Source organism: Lactuca sativa, chromosome 8 (assembly GCF_002870075.4).
Source record: "Lactuca sativa cultivar Salinas chromosome 8, Lsat_Salinas_v11, whole genome shotgun sequence".
In the NCBI taxonomy this organism is placed as follows: Eukaryota; Viridiplantae; Streptophyta; class Magnoliopsida; order Asterales; family Asteraceae; genus Lactuca; species Lactuca sativa.
Genome location: NC_056630.2, coordinates 130,288,697 through 130,313,981, shown reverse-complemented (window position 1 = coordinate 130,313,981; position 25,285 = coordinate 130,288,697). Strand labels below are relative to the sequence as shown.

General features: G+C 37.1%; 3 protein-coding genes and 1 pseudogene across 5 annotated transcripts; 1 reads left to right on the top strand and 3 right to left on the bottom strand.

Annotated features, from left to right (window-relative positions):
* Positions 1 to 10,710: 10,710 nt before the first annotated feature.
* On the bottom strand, positions 10,711 to 10,831 carry LOC111917110 (U2 spliceosomal RNA; annotated as a pseudogene).
* A 558-nt stretch (positions 10,832 to 11,389) lies between these two features.
* On the top strand, positions 11,390 to 13,692 carry LOC111917081 (surfeit locus protein 1). Of its 2 annotated transcripts, none has more exons than XM_023912743.3 (7): positions 11,390 to 11,545; positions 11,807 to 12,088; positions 12,235 to 12,329; positions 12,429 to 12,667; positions 12,738 to 12,921; positions 13,032 to 13,315; positions 13,398 to 13,692. In XM_023912743.3, the coding sequence occupies exons 2-7, from the start codon at positions 11,902 to 11,904 to the stop codon at positions 13,465 to 13,467; spliced, it is 1,059 nt and encodes a 352-aa protein (XP_023768511.1). In that variant the 5' UTR covers positions 11,390 to 11,545; positions 11,807 to 11,901; the 3' UTR covers positions 13,468 to 13,692. The 2 variants fall into 2 exon arrangements, with proteins under 2 accessions (XP_023768511.1, XP_023768512.1); XM_023912744.3 differs by lacking the exon at positions 11,390 to 11,545 and adding an exon at positions 11,618 to 11,637.
* A 3,386-nt stretch (positions 13,693 to 17,078) lies between these two features.
* Positions 17,079 to 19,130, bottom strand: LOC111917080 (presenilin-like protein At1g08700). The gene is made up of 2 exons (XM_023912742.3): positions 17,553 to 19,130; positions 17,079 to 17,364 (listed from the first exon to the last, which is right to left on the bottom strand). The coding sequence occupies exon 1, from the start codon at positions 18,984 to 18,986 to the stop codon at positions 17,700 to 17,702; it is 1,287 nt and encodes a 428-aa protein (XP_023768510.1). The 5' UTR covers positions 18,987 to 19,130; the 3' UTR covers positions 17,079 to 17,364; positions 17,553 to 17,699.
* A 1,195-nt stretch (positions 19,131 to 20,325) lies between these two features.
* LOC111917079 (probable ADP-ribosylation factor GTPase-activating protein AGD14) lies at positions 20,326 to 24,272 on the bottom strand. Of its 2 annotated transcripts, none has more exons than XM_023912739.3 (12): positions 23,876 to 24,272; positions 23,107 to 23,168; positions 22,858 to 22,945; positions 22,713 to 22,774; positions 22,528 to 22,624; positions 22,029 to 22,448; positions 21,358 to 21,945; positions 21,203 to 21,292; positions 21,024 to 21,131; positions 20,858 to 20,944; positions 20,660 to 20,742; positions 20,326 to 20,581 (listed from the first exon to the last, which is right to left on the bottom strand). In XM_023912739.3, exons 1-12 carry the CDS (start codon positions 23,969 to 23,971, stop codon positions 20,524 to 20,526), a joined length of 1,839 nt encoding a protein of 612 aa, XP_023768507.1. In that variant the 5' UTR covers positions 23,972 to 24,272; the 3' UTR covers positions 20,326 to 20,523. The 2 variants fall into 2 exon arrangements, with proteins under 2 accessions (XP_023768507.1, XP_023768508.1); XM_023912740.3 differs by having other exon boundaries at positions 21,203 to 21,289.
* Between the last annotated feature and the right edge of the window lie 1,013 nt (positions 24,273 to 25,285).

Genomic DNA, 25,285 nt, shown 5'->3' with positions numbered 1-25,285 from the left:
CAACCCGCTAACACATTTAACTTTAATATATATTTAATTTAATAATTATGTAAATATTATCATGTGTTAATATAAGTATAATTTATAAATTATAATGTTGTGTTATTATTTATGTTTTTATAAATGCAATCATAATTTTCATCCTTTTTTTTCACCAACAACACAAGTCACTTTCCAAAATCACTTCACTTTAAACATATTAATGTTTAGGATTAAAACTAATTAAAGTGGTAAAATCTTTAGTTAATTTATTTACTTTTTTATTTTAAATGGATTAACCCAAGTTTAACCAATTTATTTAATAGATTGGTTGGAAACTACATAAACATGTCAATCCGATGACAATTCATTTATCAAAAGGTTTGGTTGAATTAAAAATATCAACGCAATTAAATAAATAAGTTGGGTTGGATTGAAATTTTCAACCCAATTAATAAATGGGCTGAACCCGAACCCAACCTATATCGACCCATTGTCAACTCAAATTATAAGACTATGAAGGGGGGAAGAGACACCATTAAAGGGTAATAAATGTGAAGCAATTGAAAATGAGAGAGAATGATATCAAATACAATGTTCATCGACTATTGTATATTTTCATGGTAAACTAACTTCAACTTAAATCTTACTGTGAAGGGTAATAAAACCAATGTTAGGGGGGAGAGACATCGAAGTTGAAGGGTAATAAACCTACATGTAGTTGAAGACTAGTTTTCTAGACAATCTATCGTAACAATGTAACATTTGTGATTGTGTTAGCTTTGTTTGTATGTGGTTAGAGGTGTTATTTAACATATTTATATTTTATCACGATTAATACAACCTAATTCTAATAACATTTGCAATACGGCCCCGTTCCACCATAAGCATGTCAATCCTCTTATCCACACCATTTATCCACATTTTCTACAACTTTAATTGTTTTTAGTAGTTGTTACCCATCCTAATTTTTTTCATCTATACTAAGAGAACGTCTACACGTTAATTAAGTATCTAATTCTTTTCTCAGTCGTTTCAGTTGTCTTCTTTAGCTCCTATTATTTCTTTAAAAATAAAATTAGGTATTTTAGTTGGTAGTGATCCACCACGATAGAGTCTGATTAAAAATAGGTTAAGATCATAATAACAATAACAATATTATAGAAAAGTAGGAAAAAATAATTCACATTAAGGTTGACCGACGTTCACCAATTGTCAATTAGGCGGTCTCTTCTTCGGTGGGCACAAACGCGGACGATCATCCATTGTCAATAATTTATTTGTCTCAAACTTTCCCTCACAGTTCCCTGTTCGTGAATGTTCGTGAATCGTCGATGACATGTGAACGATATGATATTGTTATGGATATTGCCAAACATGGTAAACCTTTCATGTTTGTTTGCTTTATCAAAGGAGACAATCTAGGAGCTCTACTTTTGAAATTATGTATTGTGTAGATAGGGAGATTACATTTGTTTCCTAATGTGACTCGTTTTAATAGGGGTTCTAAACCTTCGATTGTGACTGCTCAAAAACAAAAGTCATGGAGGCTCAAAAATCATATTCATGGGTCTAATGATGGACCTTCGCAAGTCTCGACGCTTCGTGGAGTGAATGTGAATTTTATGGCTTTCGTGAACATCATTTGTGAGTGTGCAGTTAAGTTAGAAAAATAATGATGCTCAAATGACTTGCAGGAGGCAATGCTCTTTTGCGGTTAGGTTGTCAAATAAAGTGTACATCTTGCTAATTTGTGACGAAGATTTGCAAGCTTTGTGATCCATTGTCGATAATTGGAAATAAGTATTAACGATAATATCAAATTAATTATTTTAAGAGTAAATTATAATTTTGATCTATGTAAAGATTGAAAAACACAGATAATCAAAATAACTCTTTGATTAATAGGAAAATAGCTCAAAACCTATATTGTGTTTTGTGTGTGTGTATGTACAAACCATATCTCGGTATCTATACATATATATACTACCAACTTGTAGAATTAGTTTACAATTAGGAAATATGACCAACTTGCCATATTATTGATTGCTTGGTCTCCAAGTCCTTATCAACTTAGGATTCCAACAATCACCCCCGAATCTCTAAGTCCTTCTAGAGAGTTCTTCAACCCCGATCAAGCTCCGCATTTCCTTGAACTTGGTTCGAGCTAATGGTTTCGTAAGAATATCTGCCTTTTGTTCTTCACCGGGAATGTATTCCACCTCCACTTGTTCCCTTTCGACACAATTACAAATGAAGTGAAACCTTGTGTGAATGTGCTTACTCCTTCCATGAAAAACGGGATTCTTAGTTAGTTCGATAGCCGACTTGTTATCAACTCTAAGAATAACTTTCTCTTGTGCTTTGTTCATTATTTCCCCAAGCAAATCTTGAAGCCATATTGCTTGACATGCACTCGATGTGGCTGCCATGAACTCAGCCTCACAAGATGATAAAGCAACGGCGTCTTGTTTTTGTGAACACCATGTAATTGGTGATGACCCATAGTAGAAAATGTGACCAGTTGTGCTTCTTCCGTCATCCGGGTCAACATTGTGACTACTATCACTATAACCAATAAGCCGCTTTTGTCCCATTCTCTCGTACTTGATTCCGTATCCCATTGTTCCTCGTAAGTACCTTAGAATGTGTTTGATTGCACCACCATGTGATTCTCTTGGACTTTGCATATATCGACTAACAACTCCAACCGCATATGCCATATCGGGTCTTGTTTGCAAGAGGTATCTAAGGCATCCTACCACTTTTCTATATTGGGTTGGGTCGATTTCGGGTTCATCTTCGGCCTTTGACAATTTATTTCCCGGTTCCATTGGTATGTGGGTTGGATTGCAATCATATAAACCGGCTTCTTTTAAAATGCGTTTAGCATATGCTTCTTGGTTTATAGTAATCCCCGATTCTTCTTGCTTAACTTCAATGCCAAGGTAATAAGTTAATTTTCCAAGATCCGACATTTCAAAGTTCTTGGACATCTCTAATTTGAACCTCTTGATCATGCTCAAGTTTGTACCTGTGACAAATAAGTCATCAACATAAATTGCTAAAATTAGCAAGTTAGATCCTTCACATTTCCGGTACACCGATGGTTCTTTCATGCACTTTTGAAATTTCATATTCTTCAAAATCCCATCAAGCTTTGTGTTCCATGCTCGAGGTGCTTGTCTTAGACCATATAGTGCTTTTGTAAGGCGATATACTTTATGTTCGTTGCCCTTCTTTATATAGCCTTCCGGTTGTGACACATAAACAGTTTCTTTTAATTCTCCATGCAAGAATGCTGTTTTTACATCTAAGTGGTGAAGCTCCCACCCATGAGTAGCTGCTAAGGCTATAAGAAATCGAATAGTTTCAATTCGAGCTACCGGGGCAAACACTTCCTGAAAATCAACACCGGGTTGTTGCACGTAACCTTTAGCGACCAACCTTGCCTTGTATTTATTAATGGTGCCATCTGCATTTTTCTTTAATTTGAACACCCACTTGAGTCCAATTGGTTTCACCCCCATAGGTTTGTTTACAAGAGTCCAAGTATTATTTTTGTTTATCGACTTGATTTCCGCATCCATGGCCTTGACCCATTCTGGTTCTTTCTTCGCTTCTTCAACCGATACCGGCTCGTCATTGGTTGTTAGAAGGAGTTCTTCGAGATTGTCAAGATCAAGCTCATAATCTTGAAATCGTCTTGGAGGTACTCTTGCTCTCGAAGGTCTTTGGTTTACAGCTCCTTGTTGATCATTATTATTTACCGGACTTAGTGGTTCATTATCTTGTACATCCGTTCCGTCTCCAATCTCTTGATCCGATTCAATTGGATCATTGTTTACATCGTTTCCTTGGTTGTTGTTCACATCTTCTCTTGAATAGTCCCATGGTATTATGAATGAACCCGGTTCTTCATTGTTGATTCCTGCTTCTTTAATCCAATCCCACCCTTTGGTTTCATCAAAAATAACATCTCGACTCACGATTATTTTTTGTGTTACCGGGTTAAATAACCGGTAGGCTTTCGTACCCGGTTCGGAACCAACATGTACTAGTGGTCTTGATCTTGCATCCAACTTCTTTTGATTAACCGGTTCAACTTTTGCATGTGCCAGACACCCAAATATACGAACATTTTCTAAATTCGGTTTTCTTTTATACAATTTTTCATATGGAGTTGTATCACCAAGGACTCTTGTGTAAACTCGATTGATTAAATTTGTTGAGTGATTTACCGCTTCTCCCCATAAGTAGTTTGGAACATGCATTGCCTTCATTATACTTCGTGTCATGTCCATAAGAGTTCGGTTTCTTCGTTCCACAATTCCGTTTTGTTGTGGAGAGTATGGGGCGGTGAGATGGCCTTTAACTCCGTTTTGCTCACAAAAAGAATTAAACTCGAGAGAGGTAAACTCACCTCCTCGATCACTTCTAAACACTTTCAAAGGCTTTCCAATTTCATTTTCCACCAAAGCTTTGAATTTTTTGAAGTGTGTAAACGCCTCACTCTTTTCTTTTATGAGATAAATCCACATAAATCGTGAAAAATCATCAATTAGTGTAAAAATGTACCTATTTTGACCCTTGGTTGCCGGCGTGATCGGACCGCATAAATCTCCATGAACAAGCTCCAGTGGTTGTTTCGCTTTGTATGTCGTCATGATTGGGAAGGACTTTCTCGTTTGCTTGCCGACTAAGCATGATTCACATAATTGATTCTCATGATCTAATTTTGGTAACCCTTTGACTAAACCCTTTTTGGACATCTTTTTCATTGACTCGAAATTGATGTGCCCAAGTCTTGCATGCCATCGCCACGCATCTTCACTCAGTCTTGAATGTAGGCAAATAGGAACTCCAATCTGTAATTTTATTTTATAAAGGCGGTTTGAAGTTCTTTGTACTTTCATTAATAAGCAATTATCGGCATCGTGCATGGTTAAAAAGTTGTCTTTCATTCGAATATCACACCCGGCTTCAGTTGCTTGTCCGAGACTTATAATGTTGTTCTTGAGATCCGGAATGTAGTAAATTTCCGTCATCAGCCTTTGTTGACCTTTCTTGCCTTGGAAAAGTATAGCACCTTTTCCCTTGATTTTTACACACGAATTATCTCCAAATTTAACCTTCCCGGTTATGCTTTCGTCAAGCTCGGAAAAAAATGACCGGTTCCCCGTCATGTGATTGCTCGCCCCATTATCCAAATACCACACATCGTTTTCTTGTGAGTCGTATCGAGACGGTATCACCTTCTCTTCATTCAAAAATACGGTCTCATGTAAAAATACGGCATCGTCGGTATCGTCATATTCAATAAAATTATTTTCTTGTAATTTTTTGATTCGGTCCGGACATTGAGACGCGAAGTGGCCCGGTTTATCGCACCGGTAACAAATAATTTTGGATCGGTCCTTTTTCGGTTTACTAATTGGATTAAAATTGGAATTGGGCCTATTATTGGATCGACCATTGTTTGATTTTATTTGGGCTTGTTTTGCTTTAGACCCGGACTCATTTGACATCATCGACCCACAGGATCCGGATCTAGATCCGCTTGACATGGTATTTCCGTGTGATTTGTTGCCAGTCGCACCAATTCCATGACCGTCTGCCGCCTTCCCTTTTCTTCTCCAGTTACGATTCCCACCGTCGACGAATAAAACCTTCGAACCATCACTGCTATCATCCGCCTCCTTCACTCTCTCCTCGTATGCTTTCAATCGTCCAACGATGTCCTCAAATCCGACTGTCTTCAAATCGAGAACCTGCTCAAGTGATGCGACTATATGAAGAAATTTCCTCGGTGCGGATTTTAGTAGCTTTTTCACCATCTTTGATTCTTCGATGGTTTCACCCAGTGACGCCGATTGGGAGGCGATTTCCGATAATTTCCCTGCGAAGGAATCGATTGATTCTTTCTCTGCCATTATTAATCTGTCAAAGTCGGAATTTAGGGTTTGAAGTCTGGCTTCTTTCACCCTGTCGGCTCCAACGTGGTCAACCAAGAAGGGATAATGGTTGATCCAGCGAAGATCGAAGCTGTGACGAAGTGGGAACAACCGAAAAGTCCCACGGAGATTCGAAGCTTTTTAGGATTAGCCGGATATTACCGAAGGTTTATCCAAGGCTTTTCTTCGATTGCTACTCCATTAACAGCTTTGACCCACAAAGGAGCTACTTATGCTTGGAGTGAGAAGCATAAAGAAGCATTCGAGAAGTTAAAGAAGAAGCTATGCGAGGCACCGATACTTTCTCTACCCGATGGAGTTGAAGACTTCGCTGTTTATAGCGATGCGTCTGGTGTTGGATTGGGTTGTGTTTTGACCCAAAGAGAAAAGGTGATAGCATATGCGTCTCGACAGTTGAAAGAGCATGAAAAGAATTACCCGACTCATGATTTGGAGTTGGCAGCGGTAGTTTTCGCTCTGAAAATATGGAGGCATTACCTCTATGGCACGAAGTGCAAACTTTTCACTGACCATAAGAGTCTCCCATATCTCTTTAATCAGAAAGAATTGAACATGAGGCAACGACGCTGGCTAGAACTTCTTAAAGACTATGACTGCGAGATACTTTACCACCCCGGTAAAGCTAATGTTGTTGCTGATGCTCTCAGTCGGAAGGTCAATCTTGAAAGGAAGAGGCCAAGAGCGTTGAAAATTGAAGTTGTCTCGACCATTGTGGAAAGTATAAAGAAAGCTCAAGAGGAAGCTTCTGAGAAAAATGACCGAAAAGAGGAACGTTTGGGTAAAACGTTGGTGTTTGGTACTAACGGCCATGGACTGAAGGTATTCCAGGATCGTATTTGGGTACCTAAGTCAGGAGGAATTAGGGATCTTTTGATGGAAGAAGCTCACAAGACCATGTACTCGATTCATCCGGGTAGCACTAAAATGTATAGGGACCTGAAACCCTACTACTGGTGGCCGACGATGAAGCTTGATGTTGCAAGGTATGTGGCCGAGTGTGTGACTTGTGCGAGAGTCAAGACACAACATCAGAAACCTTACGGGAGTTTAGAACCTTTGCCTGTGCCTATGGGTAAGTGGGAAGACATTGCTATGGATTTTGTCACTAAACTGCCCAGAACAAAGAACGGTCACGACATGATTTGGGTGGTCGTTGATCGATTCACTAAGAGTGCGCATTTCATAGCGGCCAAGGAGAAATGGTCTATGGAAAAGCTTGCGAATTCTTACGTAAAGGAAATTGTGAGGCTTCACGATGTTCCATTAACGATTGTATCGGATCGTGATAGCCGTTTCACCTCAAGGTTTTGGAAAAGTCTACAAGAGGAAATGGGTACCAAGTTATGTTTAAGCACAGCTTACCATCCGCAGACTGATGGTCAGAGTGAAAGAACAATACAAACACTTGAAGATATGCTGAGAGCATGTACCTTGGAATTCCTAGGTAATTGGGATGAACATTTACCGTTGGTAGAATTTTCCTATAATAATAGTTTTCACTCGAGCATTAAGATGGCACCGTACCAAGCTTTGTATGGACAGAAGTGTCGTACGCCGTCTTGTTGGCTTGAGGTTGGGGAAAAGCAGTTTATGGGACCGGAGTTGGTTCATCAAACTGCTGAAAAGTTGAAAATAATTAGGGAAAGAATGTTAGCAGCTCAAGATCGTCAAAAGAGCTATGCTGACAAGAAGCGGAGACCGATAACTTTTGAGGTTGGGAATTCGGTTTTGCTTAAAGTCTCGCCGTGGAAGGGACTTATAAGATTTGGTAAAAGGGGAAAGTTGAGTCCAAGGTTTATTGGACCGTTTAAAGTCCTTCAGAGGATTGGGAACCAAGCTTACAAGCTCGAATTACCCGAGGAGCTGAATGGAATTCACAACACTTTTCATGTGTGTTATTTGAGGAAGTTCACGGGAGAAGTTCCCGATATAATTCCAATTTCTGAATTGAGAATTGATGAGAACAAAAGGTTGATTGAAGAACCAGAGGCAATTGTTGACCGAAAGACTAAGAAGTTGCGACGCAAAATGGTTGGGTTAGTGCTTGTCCGATGGAAACACACGAATGGGCCGAATCTCACCTGGGAGACGGAGAGTGACATGTTGAGTCGCTATCCGCATTTGTTTGTTGATGTGTGATTCCGGGGACGGAATCATTCTAAGGTGGAGAGAATTGTAACGCCTGCGTTTCCGGGCTTGCCATTTTTAGCAATGTAATAGTCTAGGTTAACCTTTGTAACCCGTTTTGAAATAATAATAATGTATTATTTGAGTATTATGTGTTTTGTGCTTAATTGCTTAATTATGTGGTTTGATTAATTAAGAATAAAAATAAGCGTCAAAATTTAAGTGTAAAATAAACTTAATATCTTTGGTTAATGTCGTAGTAGTTGAAACGAGGTTTCCGAATATATATAGAACGCCCAAATCTGACTTCGTATGAGGAAGTTATGATTTATCGAAGTTCCGGCTTAGCGGTATACAGCCTGTTTTACTCGATTTGAGATCGAGCGGTTGTTAGCCGAAGCAATCTAAATGAGAATCGAAGATCTCATTGTTGGTATTGAAGCGATAAAAAGTTAGGCGAGAACGGACGTCAAACGAAGAAGTTATGAATTTATAACAAAAGTTTCTGTCCCGGCCTATTAAAAATAAATAATAAAAATAAAGTCAAAATTAGCCGACGGAGTCTAAACGAAAGTCGTAGAGCGTAGTCTCACCTTCGCGTGGATATAAAGAACGTCGAAAACGGAGTTCGTATGAAGAAGTTATGAATTTCCGAAGTTTATTAATCATTTTATATTTATTTTTAAATCAAAATCGGAAGCATTATCCGAAGCCGAGTCACCGGTGTGATCCGGAGTACGCCCCGCGTACGTGAGTACGCTACCGCGTACTCAGCATAGTGTCGACACTTCGGATGACGCATGCAGTGACGATTTCGGACGCGTACGCGCTGCGTACGCCTGTACGCCCCGCGTACTCCGAGGCTCCAGCCTCTATATAAAGGATCCGAAGACAGCCTTGATTTTTGTTCATTTTCTTCTCTTCTCTCTAGTCTTTTGCATCGTTTTTCGTGCCGAAGCTATCCCGAAGCCCCGGTATTATACTCTAGCCCCGAGGCAAGTCCCGAGACCCCGAAGATCCCGAAAAGTGCGGTTCCCGAGTCGAAGCTCTGCCCGCGAGAAGTTCGATTTTCGAGGAGATCTTCCAGATCTGCTGTGGATTACTACTCCTATAAGCCGTAGTGCTGTCCGATCATCTTCTGATCAAGTGAGTGTATACTAACTTTCTTAAACACAATAATAATACGAGTTTGGTTCGAGTGTATTAATTATATTGTTGTTTATAAGTGTGAGTGTGTGGTTATTTTCTTCTAATACAATAATACGAAGTATTTTATATAAAAATACGTGTTATGGGTATATATTTGGTTGTGTTATGTGTGAATGAGCATTCACTCTCTTCTATCTTATAGATCTGCTTATTTCTTTATGAGATATGTGTTATGTGTGTGTGTGCCTCATCTGTTATGTGATATATGTGTTGATTAAAGCATGCTATACAGGTTTTCTTTAAACTATGTATACAAATGTATATTTTTATCTACTAATATGTTGGGTAGAACATGGGTAGACAGTTGGTGTGTAATAAACAGATGAGAGGCCTCGTTGTTGTTTGATTGAGTCATCTAGCGGAGTTTAGATGACGACCACTGGCTATTCTAGACAGTCTTGTGGAAACATTAGCAGGTTCGCCACCTGTAGGTGTTAATGAACTTGGGTGTTCATTCGCTGTACTCCATCCCCCTCATGGTTGCCTTATTTGACTTATATTGCTGAGGTACCCCCGAAGCATGTGTTGTCGCCCCGATGAAATATTCTTAGACTAGGTCCCGTATGTTAGTTGTTTTAGGGACATTAAAGTGAGAATAACGGGAATGGGTAATCGGGTTATTGTTGGTTGGTGAAAATTAAATATGATATTTATTGTGGGTTGAAAACCCTATATGCTCACCAGGCTCCCAAGCCTGACCCACTCAGTTTTAAATTGTATTACAGGTAGTGGCGGAAGGGCATGAGATGGATGAACCATCAAGTTGTTTTGGTTACAAGTCTGCATATGTTTATATTTGTTATATGACTTGTAATGTATTCGTTTATGCTTATTGGTCTGTATCGAAACATGACACCCCGAGTTTTGATTATAATGAAAATACATTTCTTTTATGAAATGCTTCGGTAAACAATGTTTTATCATGTTTTGTTTTTTTGGGAACAAATTCCGCAACTCTTTCAAATCAAAAGGATTTACTCTGAAAATATTTAAAAGCATAAATGAAAATCGGTCTTTTCTGGCCGAGATTTTGGGGATGTCACATTAGGGGTAGTAGGAGGTGGTCGACACCGCTATAGTATAGAGATTCATTACGATGACGATGTTCGGCAACTTCATGTATGTTAGGGTAGAGAGATATGGTGATGAAGGAGGTGGTCGTCGACGAATGTAGCATGAGGCGGGAGAGACAGAGTACAAGGAAGTGGGAGAGACAGAGTACTAGGAGGTGGGAGAGACAAAGTACGGTAGGTTCCAACGTTAGGTTTCAACGTTGGAGACTAAAGGTAAGAGGTGTCGTTGGAGAGAGGGTGACTAACTGTGGTCGCCTTGACAGAGAGATAGAGATGAAATTATTGTCGATCGGAGGGTAAGGAGAGAGAAAGGTGATGTGTGAACGGTGGGTGGTGATGGTCTCCGGATACGGTTATGAGGAGGAAAAGAAAAGTTATCTAAGTGTGGTCGTCGATGGTCTCCAATGTTTATTAAACTGATAAGAATAGATACTACACTTGATCTTAGCCAAAAGGCCGAGAAAGGTTTAACCGGTAGTCCAAGTGACTAAAAAAAGGTTTAATAGTTTATAACTTTAATTAATTAATACGATTCAAACTTAGGGTGTGTTTATGAGTGCTTTTTAATCTTAAAAGTGTTTTTGGTAAAAGTGTTTAATGAGATATGAGTTTTTGAAAAAGAAGTTTTTAAAAAGTGTTTGAGTTAGTTTTTGTATTGAAAAAACTAAAAAGTCAATAAGTTGGTTTTAAAAAGTGTTTGACTTAACTTTTAGAGATAAAAAGTGGTAAGAAAAGTTTAAAAGCCATCAAAAAGCTAAGATTTTATAGGTTTTTGATCTTGCTATCCAAAAAGTTATTTAAAAAATACTTTTAATAAATCAAACATTTTTTTAGCTTATTAGCTTTTTAAAAATAATGTTGCTAATAACACATCCCTTAAATAACCTATTATCATTTTTATAAAAAAATTATTCTATAATCAACTATTTATAATATTTTTTCGATAAAATGAGATTTCTATTTAAACAACCTAATTATTTGAGAATTAAGTCAAACTTGTGTGTTAAACCCATTATTATTACTTTAACAGTAAGTCGAATCATATACCGACTGATCGACGCACTCCTTCGGTCCTTCCCTTAATCGCCTTCGTAGTAGCGAAGTGGCATAAACCCTAGCCACCAGAATTCGTTCTACTGCTAAAATCTCCAATCCCTCCCTCGTCACTTAATTATTATACAGGTATGCTGAATTTCTGTCTTATGCTCGGTAGTAACATGATCATGGTTTCTCTCTGTGTTCTGCTATCCGCTTATTCTTAGATCTCTCAGTTGGTAATCTTCTATTGTAAAATCATGGCCCAGATCACCAGATATATTGTAAACAATAATGCATCAATACAAGATTAACGGGGGCTCAGTGTTGCATCCTATTTAGATTCCAATTTCTGGTTTTGTTTTGATTTTTAATTTTTTCTGATATCTTATTTTCTCTCATTGCCAGGTTGCGATCAAGCGCTTGTTCAGTATGCTTGGCCAAGTAGGTTCTGAAGAGGAGGATAAAGCTTCACTATAGATGCCAAGTTTGTCATTATTCCCATGGCTTCCGTTTCCAAAAGCTTCTTAACAGCAAGAAGAATTGCTCGAGCTTCTTCATCGAGGTGGGTCCCAGAACAGCTATCTTCTTCATTTGTTTACTCATACTCCTCCGCCGTTGCTGCCGCTGAACTTCCACTTCCACCTCCACCTCCACCTCCACTACCAACATCTTCTTCTCGATCTCAAGGTTCCTCTCTTCTCTCAAAATATCTGTCCGTTTGACTCTTAAATTTGGTACAGAAAGTGAATTAGCTTGTGTTATTTTATGCTTTAGTTTAAAGCTATTGAGAACATCTTTAAAGGACCTTGATCTAAACATTTATCATCTATCAGAGAAGCAAAAAGGATGGACAAGATTCCTGCTTTTTGTTCCGGGAGCTATCACTTTTGGATTAGGCTCTTGGCAGATCTTCAGGAGACAAGAAAAGGTTGAAATGCTGCTTTGAACCTTATTGTTCATCTTCAAATCACAACCATACATAGTGAGATATAGTTATATAACTACCTGAAATGATGAGATCATGTAGGTGAAAATGTTGGAGTACAAACAGAGCAGATTACAAATGGAACCTATTAACTGCAACTACATCACCCCTTCAGGTGAAAATCTGGACTCTTTAGAGTTCAGAAGGGTGATCTGCAGAGGAGTTTTTGATGATTCAAAATCCATATATGTTGGTCCACGTTCTAGAAGCATATCAGGAGTGACAGAAAACGGATATTACCTGATTACCCCTCTTATGCCCCTCCCAAGCAGTCCAGAAAGGTTGTTTCACCATTTTTGTTTATATTCACATTACTCCATTCTTTCTAAATTTGTGGAAAACATACTGCAGCTTGCAGATGCCTATCTTAGTGAACAGAGGATGGGTCCCACGAAGCTGGAGAGACAAGTCTGTGAAAATTCTAAAAGAGGATGAACAAGAGCATCCTACAAACATGGAATCTGAATCTACTACCAGACAAGAGAGCAGTTCTTGGTGGAGACTTTGGTCTAAGAAGGCTGATATTACAGAAAAGGTGTGTGTGTAATGTGTATGCTTAATAATTAAGAGTTAAGAACATATGAAATCAAAATATGGATGATGATGATGATGTTGAGAAGAAACTATTACACATGTTTTGTACAGGAAGAGGACGAACAGTTAATGGTGGATGAGGTTGTTGGAGTTATCCGTGGAAGTGAGAAACCTAGTATTTTTGTTCCAGCAAATGATCCGAATTCATTTCAATGGTTTTATGTTGATGTTCCTGGGATTGCTCGTTGTTGTGGGCTTCCTGAGAACACGATATACATTGAAGCAGTGAATGAAAATGTGAACCCAAGTAATCCATACCCAATTCCAAAAGATAACACTGCATTGATACGAAGTTCAGTAATGCCACAGGATCATCTCAACTATACAATCACTTGGTATATGCTCTAAAGTCTAATCCTTTGTTTCATGATTCTACTTTACTAGGATTTTGTTATACTAAAATTGTTTATGATGCAGGTATTCTTTATCAGCAGCAGTTACGTTTATGGCTTTCAAGAGACTACAGCCTAAGAAGAGAATGAGATAATAATTTGAGGTGCTTTTGCTGATCATATTTTTGTGTTTGTTTTTGCTTCTCTTTTGAAAACTGACAAATTCCGGGCTAGGTACACAACATTGTTAGCTCTTTTTTTATGTTTGAGTTGACACATTGTTTAGTTTGTTATTAATAATCACAATACTTGATTACTTCAGTAAAATATTTGTTATTTTTAACATACAAGCTAATATATAATATATTTGATTTCATATATTTGCTTGGTTTCTTATAACCCAAAATTGAAGTGAGGTGTTTGTTGCACATCCAGCAGTTGCAAACACGTATATTAGGATTATATATGTTCATGTCAGTGTAAGCAGTTGAGAAAACCTGATTATTATATTTGCCCATTCAGTAGAAATGGAATAATAGGTGTTCATGGATTTTCTTTTTTGAGTTCATGGGTGTCAATTGATTTCATTTCTAGGTTCATGGGTGTACATCAATTTTGTTTCAGTGAGTAATGAGGTAAGAGAGGGTTTAATGTTTGTACAAGATGTGTCCGTTCATCATTGTGTGTGTGTTGAATCTGAAAGTCATTGATATGCAGGCGTTTGTTCATCATTGTTTGTGTGAGTTAAATCTGAAATTCAGTTGATGAAGGTGATGTGTACTCTACAGTGAGGGGGAGATGTTTACGTAGGGGATGGATGGGATATTTTTATTTTCTAAATATAAAAAGAGAAATTAAATTGTTTTCTACCTTTTATGCCTACAAATGTTTCTGTCTAATAAGATTATGACAAGTGTCATCTTTTCTTATTTTTTTAACTAACTCATTAAGGCTATATATTAGGAATATATTAAATAAAATTAAATTGAATGGTATAATTTTAGTGGGTACGAATAATTATAGGCGTAAAAGGTAGGTAGGAGGTAATTTAATTTCTCATATAAAAATATTAAATTGCTTCCTATAAAATGTTTTAGCATTTGGACCATGAAAATCATCCATAACTTTTAGCAGCCCATGGACCAAATTTACAGTTTACATTTGTCCTAATGTCACTTAATGTCACTTTTAAGTTGATATTTCATTGCAAATATAGTCATGTCATTTACTCAAATGCAAGTTCCGTCCATATTTGAAGTTATATAAGACGGAAGCATAACAAAATGCAAAACTAGGGAAAACATTTGGACTATCCGGTTTTTGTCGTCCCTATGGTTTGTCAAAATTTTGGATTTGGTTCCTTATCTTTTATTTTGCACTCGGATTTGATTTTAATTTTGTTACGGTGTAAGTCCCTATGATATCTTTTACATTTTCCTTTTTTAGGTTTTTGAGTTAAAGAAAATGAATTAATTGATTAATTAACTAGTGGGACCCACTTGCACTCCCACTCCCACCATTGGTCACCGGCCACTACCCACCACCGCCATAAAACGACTTCCCTTTGTCCGGCCTCTTTCTAGAACCACCACTGGTAACCGGCCATCGTCTTTTTGAAGCTGCCGCGATGTGCTGAACACACCACCACTATATCCAAATTGGCTGTCACTATTGCTAGCTTGAATCGAATAAAGAAGTCGGAAGAAGCAATTGGGGAACAGTTTATGAGGTGTCAGAGGAGGGAAGAAGAAAGCCAAAATGATGAAGATCGATGGCGAAATCTTCAAATTACAAACACCCATTGAAGATTTTGAAATGATTAAGGATTACGACAGCCATGTTCTATTGGAATCGAAGGTTGTTATGAGATAATGGGATCAGAGCTACTCCCATCAATCCAGAAGAAAATCTTGAACCTGTGAAGGTCTATTTCCTAGTCAAGTTACCCAAACTGTCGGAGACGGTGGAGAAGTCGGTGGCAATTAAAAGGGTATTGCGTGGTTTAAACGTGAAGGAGAAGGAGAGGTTGGAGCTTATGATGCTGACACAGAGGTTTGCCTGAGATTTAAATGGTTAGGGAAAAAGGTGGTGGTAGGTTGGAAGAGTGTGCTTCTGTTTGGATAAATTCTGATAAAAGGTGAGGCTGCCGAAGGCGAAGGTGGATGGGTTGATCGGAGAAAGTAGAGATGAAATGGAGGTGGCGCAGAGGATTGTTGATCTTTATATGCAGAAGAAGATTTGTCATTGTGCAAAAGAAGAGCGGTCAGCGGTGATGAGCGTTGGCAGTCGATTAGGGAGAACATGGTGGTTGCGACCTATGGTGGCTAAGAGGGAAGATGTTCTTGATGGTGGAGAGAAAATAAAGAGAAGGAAGAGAGGACGATTACATGGTGGGGTTAAGTTAGACCTAGCACAACATGACACGACACAAAAAACCCGACACGAACACGACACGAAATTAGCGGGTTAGGGTCAGAGATTTCGACACGTTTATGTAAACCGGTTGATACGACACGACACGATGATTAAACGGGTATGGTTAGGGTCAAGACTTTCAACTCGAAGATGACTCGAATATGACCCGTTTAATTATATATTATTTATTATAAATTTTATATTTTTATAAATATATTATATGTTGTAGACTTGTAGTCGGCCAAACTCAATAATTAGAAGTAAATTCATATTTTCAAAGTTACTTAATTTTAGTCATCCTCACCATCTATTCCTTTTGCTCCCAAACTTTAACTCTTTTCATTTTTCCTTCTAAACTTAATATAAATTTTGTCATTCCATCTCATAACTCAAGTGTCTCACTTTTTCTTTTTTTCTCCACAACTCCTACTTTCCAACCTTTAAAATATTTCAACACGACATGACACAACATATTTACAAGGCATAAACCTTAACGCAAAACCCGACACGAAAATAAACGGGTTGACACGACACGACACGATAATTAAACGGGTCGGGTTAGGGTCAAGCCCTTTCAACCCGTTTAACGTCTTGACCCGACCCAACCCGACACGTTTGTCAGGTCTAGGTTAAGGTTTGGGTGAAACCATCTTTTTTTTTTAATTAATAAATAAGGAACAGTTTATATATAAATAAAAAAGAAAGTATAAAGGGCAATACAGTCTTTTCAAGTCTACGAAGGACTAAAACCGCAACATCATACCATATGGATGGTCCGAATGTAAAAATAAATAAATAAATAAAAAGAAGATAGGGACCAAATGTAAAATGTTGCCAAACCACATGGACAATTTCAATAAGTTTAACGACACAAAAAAAAAAAAAAAAAAAAAAAAAAAAAAAAAAAAAAAAAAATCTCATTTGTGAAACTGTTGGTAAATGTGCTGTCACAATATATAAAGTACCCACCAAAGACAACATTGTCGATTCCCTTATTAAACCCCTCAATCGGGTTATTCAAGGAGTAGCATGCACTTAGTATAGGGATGAGACTTCTAGAAGAGCGGGAATAATACAGTTGTTTATTTAATTATTATTATTCTATTAGTTGTGGCATTTGGTGTTATAAAATATGTTTTGGTCCTTTTGATGGGTAAATGCAAGTCCATATTTTCTTGTATGATTATACTCTTTTAGCATGTTTTATTATTCGTAGAGTTATAGAGATTACTCTAAAACTGCACATAACTATTCTTTGTCGTGAGAATTACAAATGAGTTAAGGCCATTGTCGCACAACTGGTGATAAGATTAGAAAGATCTTAAGAACACTACATCAGTAACTGAAATCATGAACCAAAAACCAAATTCTTTTCTGCAGTATGTGGTAAACTGAACAGAAAATCACAAGATTTCCATCAGCCCAAGATAATTCATGAATTTACAATATTTGACAAGACTCAAAACTAACTAGCTACACCTATGCCTAACCACAGTTTTGATAATTTCATATGCATACAACAAGAATGCCTATACTGCAAACTAACTCAGTCATATTTGTGTTGCGTGAAATAAAATGTCATTGTCATCCACTCTACATAGACCCATTAGCCATACATGATTCTCCACATGTGAATCCTGTATAAATATAATCAGCACGTATGACAAATATTAAAGCTGAATTATTAAATTTACAGCAATCCATCAAGATAGAGGCATAAACATTGTATGTTACTTGAAAATTTATAGTACCAGAGAGGACGATGAGTTACAATTTGGGGCATGATCTCATTTACTCTTGAATCAAGAAAATCATAAAAACTTACAGGATTGGAATTCATGAAAGATACTTGCAGCATGGAATGATTCATCCATCAACTTGCAAAAATTTTACAACCCAAAAGCCAAAAGGTGAAAGTTATCCCCTACCCCTCTAGAGTGATTTGAAGTAACCTGGCTCTATGAGAGTATAGTCAAAACATCATTAGATTTGTGGATGTCCCAACCACAAAGGGTTCCATTAATAACCGGGTCAAGAAGTAGAACATGATACCCAGTGCTATAGAAATTGGGAGAGCTGGCAAAGCTTGACGAAACACTGATAACAGTATAAGAGTGCACCCCAATCCAGATATAATAGCAAGGTAACAAGCATACACTGTCATCAAATCATACATTGCAGCTCTACCCACAAGAACACTATAAAAAACAAAGTCACCTAGCCCAAGTTTTATGCCTCTACTAGTCTCCTCCTCATCAATAATCTCCCTGCCTCTTCTAGATTCATTCCCCCCCATGCCCAGAATCGCACCAAGTGGTGACAAATCCACTTCTTCGTCTTCAATGATATCAGTTCCAGTTCGATGGATGCGATCAGTAGAAGAAAACTCACTACTGCCACTTGAACTAGACCTCATCCTATCTCTTAGGCTTGGAACCAATGGGGAAGTCTCCTCCATCGTCTCATCGGAATCACTAGGATTATGCCGGGTCATCTCAACCTCCACTGACTCAGAAGAGACCCCGCCAACCAAAAGCCCAAAACCAGATCCTCTAGGGTTCCGAGAAACTGTTGGCCGAGCCTCGTAAACCAGAGCAGGAAGTTCATCATCTCTGCTAGATGCCAATTCAACCAAGATCTTAAGAGGTCCACCAGGAGCCAAAACCGCAACTAAATCGTAGAGAGCCAACGCTACAAGCAGAGTCCAAGTGGTCCATTCTGGCAGATTAGTAAACCACGCAGCCACAATTATACCCAGAAGGACCATATAAACCTGCCTCAACAATATCGGTATCGGTATACCCTCAGCGAAAATCGAGAGAACTCCGACGACTGTGAAATTGAAAAGCAAAATGAGACACGTGATGGCATCAATCGGAATCGAGAACTGTCGAATAATGGAAATGAAGATGGAACCGCCCATGACACCAAGCACAAAGAATGCAGAGAAACGCATGTAGTTCTTGAGGAAATTGGTAAAGTTGTAGTAATAAAGGAGAACAAGAAGGAAAGTTACAGCGGCGATGAGGATGACAAAGACAAGAGCATTGAGTAGTGAGCCTTCGATCTTCTCGGATGTAGAATCCGTCGGTGTTTCGAGGTAGACGAGATTAGCAGCGGTACGGATGGGCTCGCCAGACGAAGAGGAGAAGGATGTGAGAGAGTAGACTATAAGGACGACTAGGAGCATGCAAATTGAGACCGGAGACATTACGCCGATGATTTCCACTCCGATTGATTCCAGGATACTCCCATCCATGGCTTCAGATTTCCGATTTGGCTTTCGAAGGGCAACTTCCAGGTAAAACTGTCGTCAAATTCTAGGGTTCTTATGGATTTCCGGTGAAGTAAAGTAATTGGGAATTTTACAAAACGGTCTTTGAACCGTTCTCGAACATAATACTTCTTTACCGGAGGCTGACCTGGCACTCTGGGATTTGTTAAATATATTTTAGTTTTTGACTTTTAACTAAAAATTTATATTTAAAGAAGTTATAGTGCAAAGTGCAAACATCTTTTGAGTATGTTTCTTAATATAATAATGTTTTTAGAAAATCCCATTGAACTAATTAGCAAACTTTTTGGATTATAAAAAGAAAGTACAAATGAAATAATTAATTGCATAAAATTGACGAAAGAAGATAAAAGAAAAGAAATATTGAATCTGTTTTGCTTTTTTCACATATTTTGCCCAACTAAAAATTATTATTATTATCTAAAAAATTATAGGGTAATTAACTATTAATTTTTATATATTCATATTTATATTTTTTGTTGCATACAATTGAAATCATGTTTGTTGATTATAAAAAATATCATTTTGACCGACTATTACATGTCTAGCAGTTTACAGGTTTAAAAAACACAATTAAAATTATATTTGTTATTCAATAAACACAAATAAACTTATATTTTTATACATAATTTACTATTAAACTAACTTCAGTACAAATTTGGCCACTTCCATATTTTCCGGCCATTATCATTTTTTGGAAATCTTCTTTGGCCAACATAATTTCAAAACGCACAATCTCATCATTATCTTCTTAGGTGAAAACGCTCCCAACCCCTCCTTTTATTATTATCAAGCATCCATCTTTCCAAGGCTTACAAATTTCTCTGCTCCTCTTCTTTTCTTGCTACTTTGTGAAAACCATCCTACCTAAACATCTCTTTCCATCTCATTTCTTCTTGAAGCACCGCCATCAGTAACCACATCCATTAAGGGAAATTTAGATTATTTTCGTAGTGGTGTAGATGATTATAATGATGATAGAAAACAACGTTTATTGTTGGAGAAGGATGATGTTGGTGGGAAGGTAGATCGTGTCTAAAGCAAGTTTAATGATAAATAATATCCAAACACCATCTCGATCAAAAACTTCTTCCTTGCTCATTGTATTCCAAAAGAAATCGAAATCCATAAACCGAGTTGATGTATGATTTCAAAGAATATATTATATAGAGGTAGACCATCGGGAAACGTTTTGTTTTATACCAAAGCAGGTGAAAAACTTAAAATCAACTAATCGACTTGCAAATAACTTTATTAATCAGGCGGCTTCTGGACGCAACTCATATCATATGTTACTCAGTGATGACTCGTTCAAAATCCTGTGTTTTTATTACGAATAAACTAGCATTCCTTCCTTAAAAAGATTATACATGCATGCCACCTACCAACTGCTTTAAAATTGCCAAATACCATTAAACCCAAACACACCTTATTTTTACAAGGAAACAAGAATAACAATTTTTAACATAACCATGTAAACAAAATCACAAAAGAATAGACCCTATCCAAACGGATTCCCACCACCAATTGAAGCCACAGGTCCCTGAGCTTGAATGTTCCTACAAAATGACCCAAAAACATTAAAATAAATTATGTTACTAATAAGGTAAAATTATGTAAAAATAACAGACACTTACGGAATCTGCATGCCTGGTGCTGCACTTTCAGGAAACCAATTATGATTTGGCAGACTAGATTGCAAAGAGCTCATGTCCAAGAACTGCATTTGGAATTTTATTTTATTTTATTTAAAAAAAAAAAACACAGATTTTGAGAAGTATGCTGGTATGAACTTTTTTAAATGAAAAAAAAAATTATATACATGAAAAACTTACCATGTTGCTAGCTTCAAGATCATCATCACTAGGAAAATCAAACGGATTGCGAGATTTTGTATCAATTCCATGTGATTGTGCTGCATCCTGAAACAATCAAATATATAAGAAAATAAATTAACAATGATAATTATAATGTGTTTATAAATAAATTAAAGCATCCTACCAGGACAGGGAGTTGATTTGAAGAGTCTAATGATCCAATGACATGTGGTGTTGTGTTAAGAAAAGAAGCAGGTCTGGCATCCACATCAGCTTGTTTCATCTTCATATTCTGTAAATAAATATATAATAAAACAATTTGCTTCCTAATAATGATATTTGTAGCTAAAAATTAAGGGTTACCTCTGATATCCCCCATGCCAAATACGGATCAACAGGTAAAGGATCTTGAAAAGGTGTATTAGACTCTTGAAATGAACTCCATGATGACTGCTAAACAAAATTAAGAGAATACATGTAATTATGTTTGAGTTGATAACACAAACCTATTGCAATACCTGATTATTCTGAGCCCCAACTCCAAGTGGGATCGCAGTATCATCAACACCAAAGTCTTGATGAAATGACCATTGAGAGTTTTTGTCCATAGAATTAGATGGAGGTTGGTCAAATTTCCCAAAAGACCCTTCACTTGTAGAAGTTTCCGGCACAATGGTGGTTGAATTTTTAGCAGGTTGTGCATGCCAAGGCATGTCAAATGTGGCCCATCCCTCATTTTCTATATCTTTCACTTTCAGGGTGGTTGTCTGCTGTTGTGGCACAACAGTAAATAAATCCAAAGCTGAGGGGTCAAAAGGTTGGAACTGCTGATTTACACTTGAAGTATTATTATTTATGGACAAAGTTGAAGCTGAAAAGTCAAATAGGTCAATGACTGAAGGAGCAATCGCAGGAGCAGGTGTGGTTGATTGAGGTGCATATGGATATGGTGCACTAAAAAGGTCTAAACCACCAAACTTTTCAGATTCAGCAGATGTTGTGGTGGATTGGGATGGAGGTGCATATGGTGCACTAAATAGGTCCAGACCATCAAACTTTCCAAATTCAGCTGAAGCTGTAGATGTGGTGCCTGAAGGACCAGGTTTCTAAAATAACACAGAATAAAATAAAAATCAGAATCTACAAAATATATAGTTTTTAGTAACAACAGGGATAATGTAGTATCAACCTGATCTGATTCTCCTTTAGCATTTGGACTGGAGAATGTGTTGACTGAAGACTGCTGCTGAACATCTTCAGTTAAATTATCTCTTGACATTTCTCTACTGAGACTACTGAATCCAAGTTCCTTCTGATAGGGAGGCGATTGGGTACCAGATCTAAACGGGTCAGCTCCACTACTCCCTGAATAATCTGATACCCGAGCATTAGCCACCTCATTAGCAAAACTATCCTCTTGCCCATGATCACTTAAACGACTGGTGCTCAAAAACCTTAACATTCCTCTATCTGATCCAGGCTTTTTAGTAAGTGCAGGAGCCTGTTTCCCATAACGCCGTTCTTCATATTGATAATCATATGGTGGACTTTGAGAGTAAGAATGATATGAACTAGCTCTTCTTGTTTCATCTTCATGGTTTCTAAGGCTCTGATAAGTTTATAACCAAATCAGCACACACCAAAACAAAACAAGCTCACTTGTTAAGACTTAAGATGTTGTATCTTACCAGTGTATCTCTAGGAGGTTTTCCAGAGGCCTTTGAAGCGAAAAATTTCTTATCCACATACACACTCTTTATAAACTCTCTAACTTTCTCCACATTGCTGTAACAGAGACCATGCATGACAACTGACAAGTCTATTTTTATCGGAAAAAAAAAAACACATGTAAAAATTTAAAAGTGTGTATCACCTGTTATCTGGGAGTCTTTGCTCTCGTGGGTCCCAATCTTTAAGAAATGTTTCCCTTGCACGCTGAAGAAGCAAACATAATGTCAGAAAACAGAATAGCTTCCATGGAGAAAAAGACATTGGGTAGTATCATGTTTCACGTGTACCTGATTACCACCTTCTTGAAGGGCTTCCACTTCTTGTGAAGTGAATTTGGACATTGACACAGATTTAACTCGGTGAGTGAACTCACGGCTGCAACATGCATTGAGGTAACTTTAATATGATGTTGAAAAAGATTACTAGGTTACCCAGCATACATACATTGTTTTATGTATATCTAAGTAACACATACATACATTGTTGATGTTGAATAACATTGAAAGAAAGAACTTCAACTAGGGACAAAAACTCACTGTATCCCACTACATGTCATGCAAATGAACGTCCAAAAATTTGTGCACACGTATTGAGGTCCCTGGAAATCAAATTTTAAAATTAAAATATGGTCAGGGAAGAGGGTGAAGCAATATAAGTTTTATCATCAAAATAAACAAGTTATGCAATTATTATTTCAAGTAACTTGCTATAACCCCAGACTAGTATGCTTTACATAAATAATGAAGCTATAAGTTATAGTTGATTATTAACAGGAGCATATGACACTTTGTGCTTCGGACCTCCCATGGAGTTAGAGGAATGCAAAGACTAATCTGTCACTTTATGAGATAAGTAAGAATCTAATCATCAATATGGCATACTCATTTAGCTATGCGGATATCCCATTATGAATAAATGATTCAGTTCTAGGAAATCAACTATGAAAACACTCAGACTTATGTGAGCTAATACTCACTTAAGTAGATAAAATGTCTTCAAGTAGAAAAGGTAGGTTTCCAACTTTTGAAACACCTATTATTCTAATTTGTTTCCATTGCAAAAAGATTATTTATATGCAATGTTGTTAAGTAACTGGGAGTCTCATCGTTACAATGAAACAACTTCCAGTCATATGAACTAACATAATTAGGTAAGCAACTGATTCGGTCTCTATCAGCAACATTCATGAATACTCGAACAACGATGAACAACATGTGTGAAAACTTCCAAAAACTACAAACATAAAACTAGTATAACTAAAAGAAACTGTAAACTTTAAAAAGGTATATACATAGAAACACATACCAAGCTGTTGCAGTTGATGCATCTTCGATTAGGGGGAAGTTTCATTAAACCCCTTATAATTTTCTCATTTCGCTCCTCCTCCTTCCTGCTGCTCATTTTTGTATTGATTTCCTCAAGAAAAACTGCTTCCTATCCTAAAAATTGTTCAAATTGTGAATCTGAATAGGAAAAAATAAACACAAATAGAGGATAACTGAATCTAGGGTTTTTGGGTTTTCAAAGAGAGGGATTGAATGAATCAGCGGTATCCCTCTTCCCGACTCTTGCTCGATTTCCTAGCTATCTCGTCAGCGCAACGACAAAAATTAGTGCTTGAAATTGTGCTTTTTAGCTTTTAGGCTCAATTATATATGCATTATTTGTAGAGTGTAGTTGTGCACATCCATCCAATATCCATTCAAATTTGGCCCGTTACAGTACATGATGCTCTGCCTATACTCCCCGTCCAGTCAAAACGTGGTAAATTTGCATGTCAACCCCCTTATTATTGATTTAAAGCATTCCAACCCTCCAACTTATGAAATATTGTGTCTCAACTCATATTGACTTAAGAGATTCAACTTCAACCAAACCAATTATGAATTACCGGAATGAGTAATGCTACGCTCTTGATATACGGCGCACATTTTGTTGGTCTTTTCTTCCTTTTTAAAATGAAAAATCATTCGTAATGATGGTTGACGAGTCATGTGATATTTAAATTATATTAAAGGTTATTTGATAGTTGTTGATTGAGTTGGATATGATTGTGTCAAACAAAGCTACATATTCGACCGATAGAATCTTATAAATTATGTTATAGGGTCTGTTTGATAGTTGTTGTCTGAGAAACTGTTATGTGGGAAAATTTACTGACCGGGAAAAGAATCATGTTATTTGATTGTACATCTGATTCATTGTGATGAATGATGAAAAATAAACATATTACCTTGTTGTTTTATATTGTAATAGGTTATTGAATAATTATAAAAACATACAAATTATCATACAAAATCAAAATTATACGATAATCATTTAAAAATCCAAGTATAAATTGCCATATAAAATCAAAATTACACAAAATGTATGTTAAAATCATAATTTCTGGTTGAAACTTTATATATGAAATGGTCCTCCTAAATCCTATGCTCGAAAATCAAAAGAAAGAAAGTAAGATGAAACAGATAAAGGTTCACGTCTGATATTCTCCAATCAGAAGACAGACAAAATTGCAAAAATTGTCCATGTGTCTGCCAAAATTATGTGTTTTTGGTACAAAAAGATTTCGTTGTTCATCACTAGTTCAATTTTAGATACTTTGTGTTGTTTTGGTTCCTATAGTAGACATTTTTTGTGGTTTTAGTCCATACCCAACTTGAAATGATGAATTTTCCCTTCATTAATTTTTTTTTAAAATTTCTTTTTAAATAT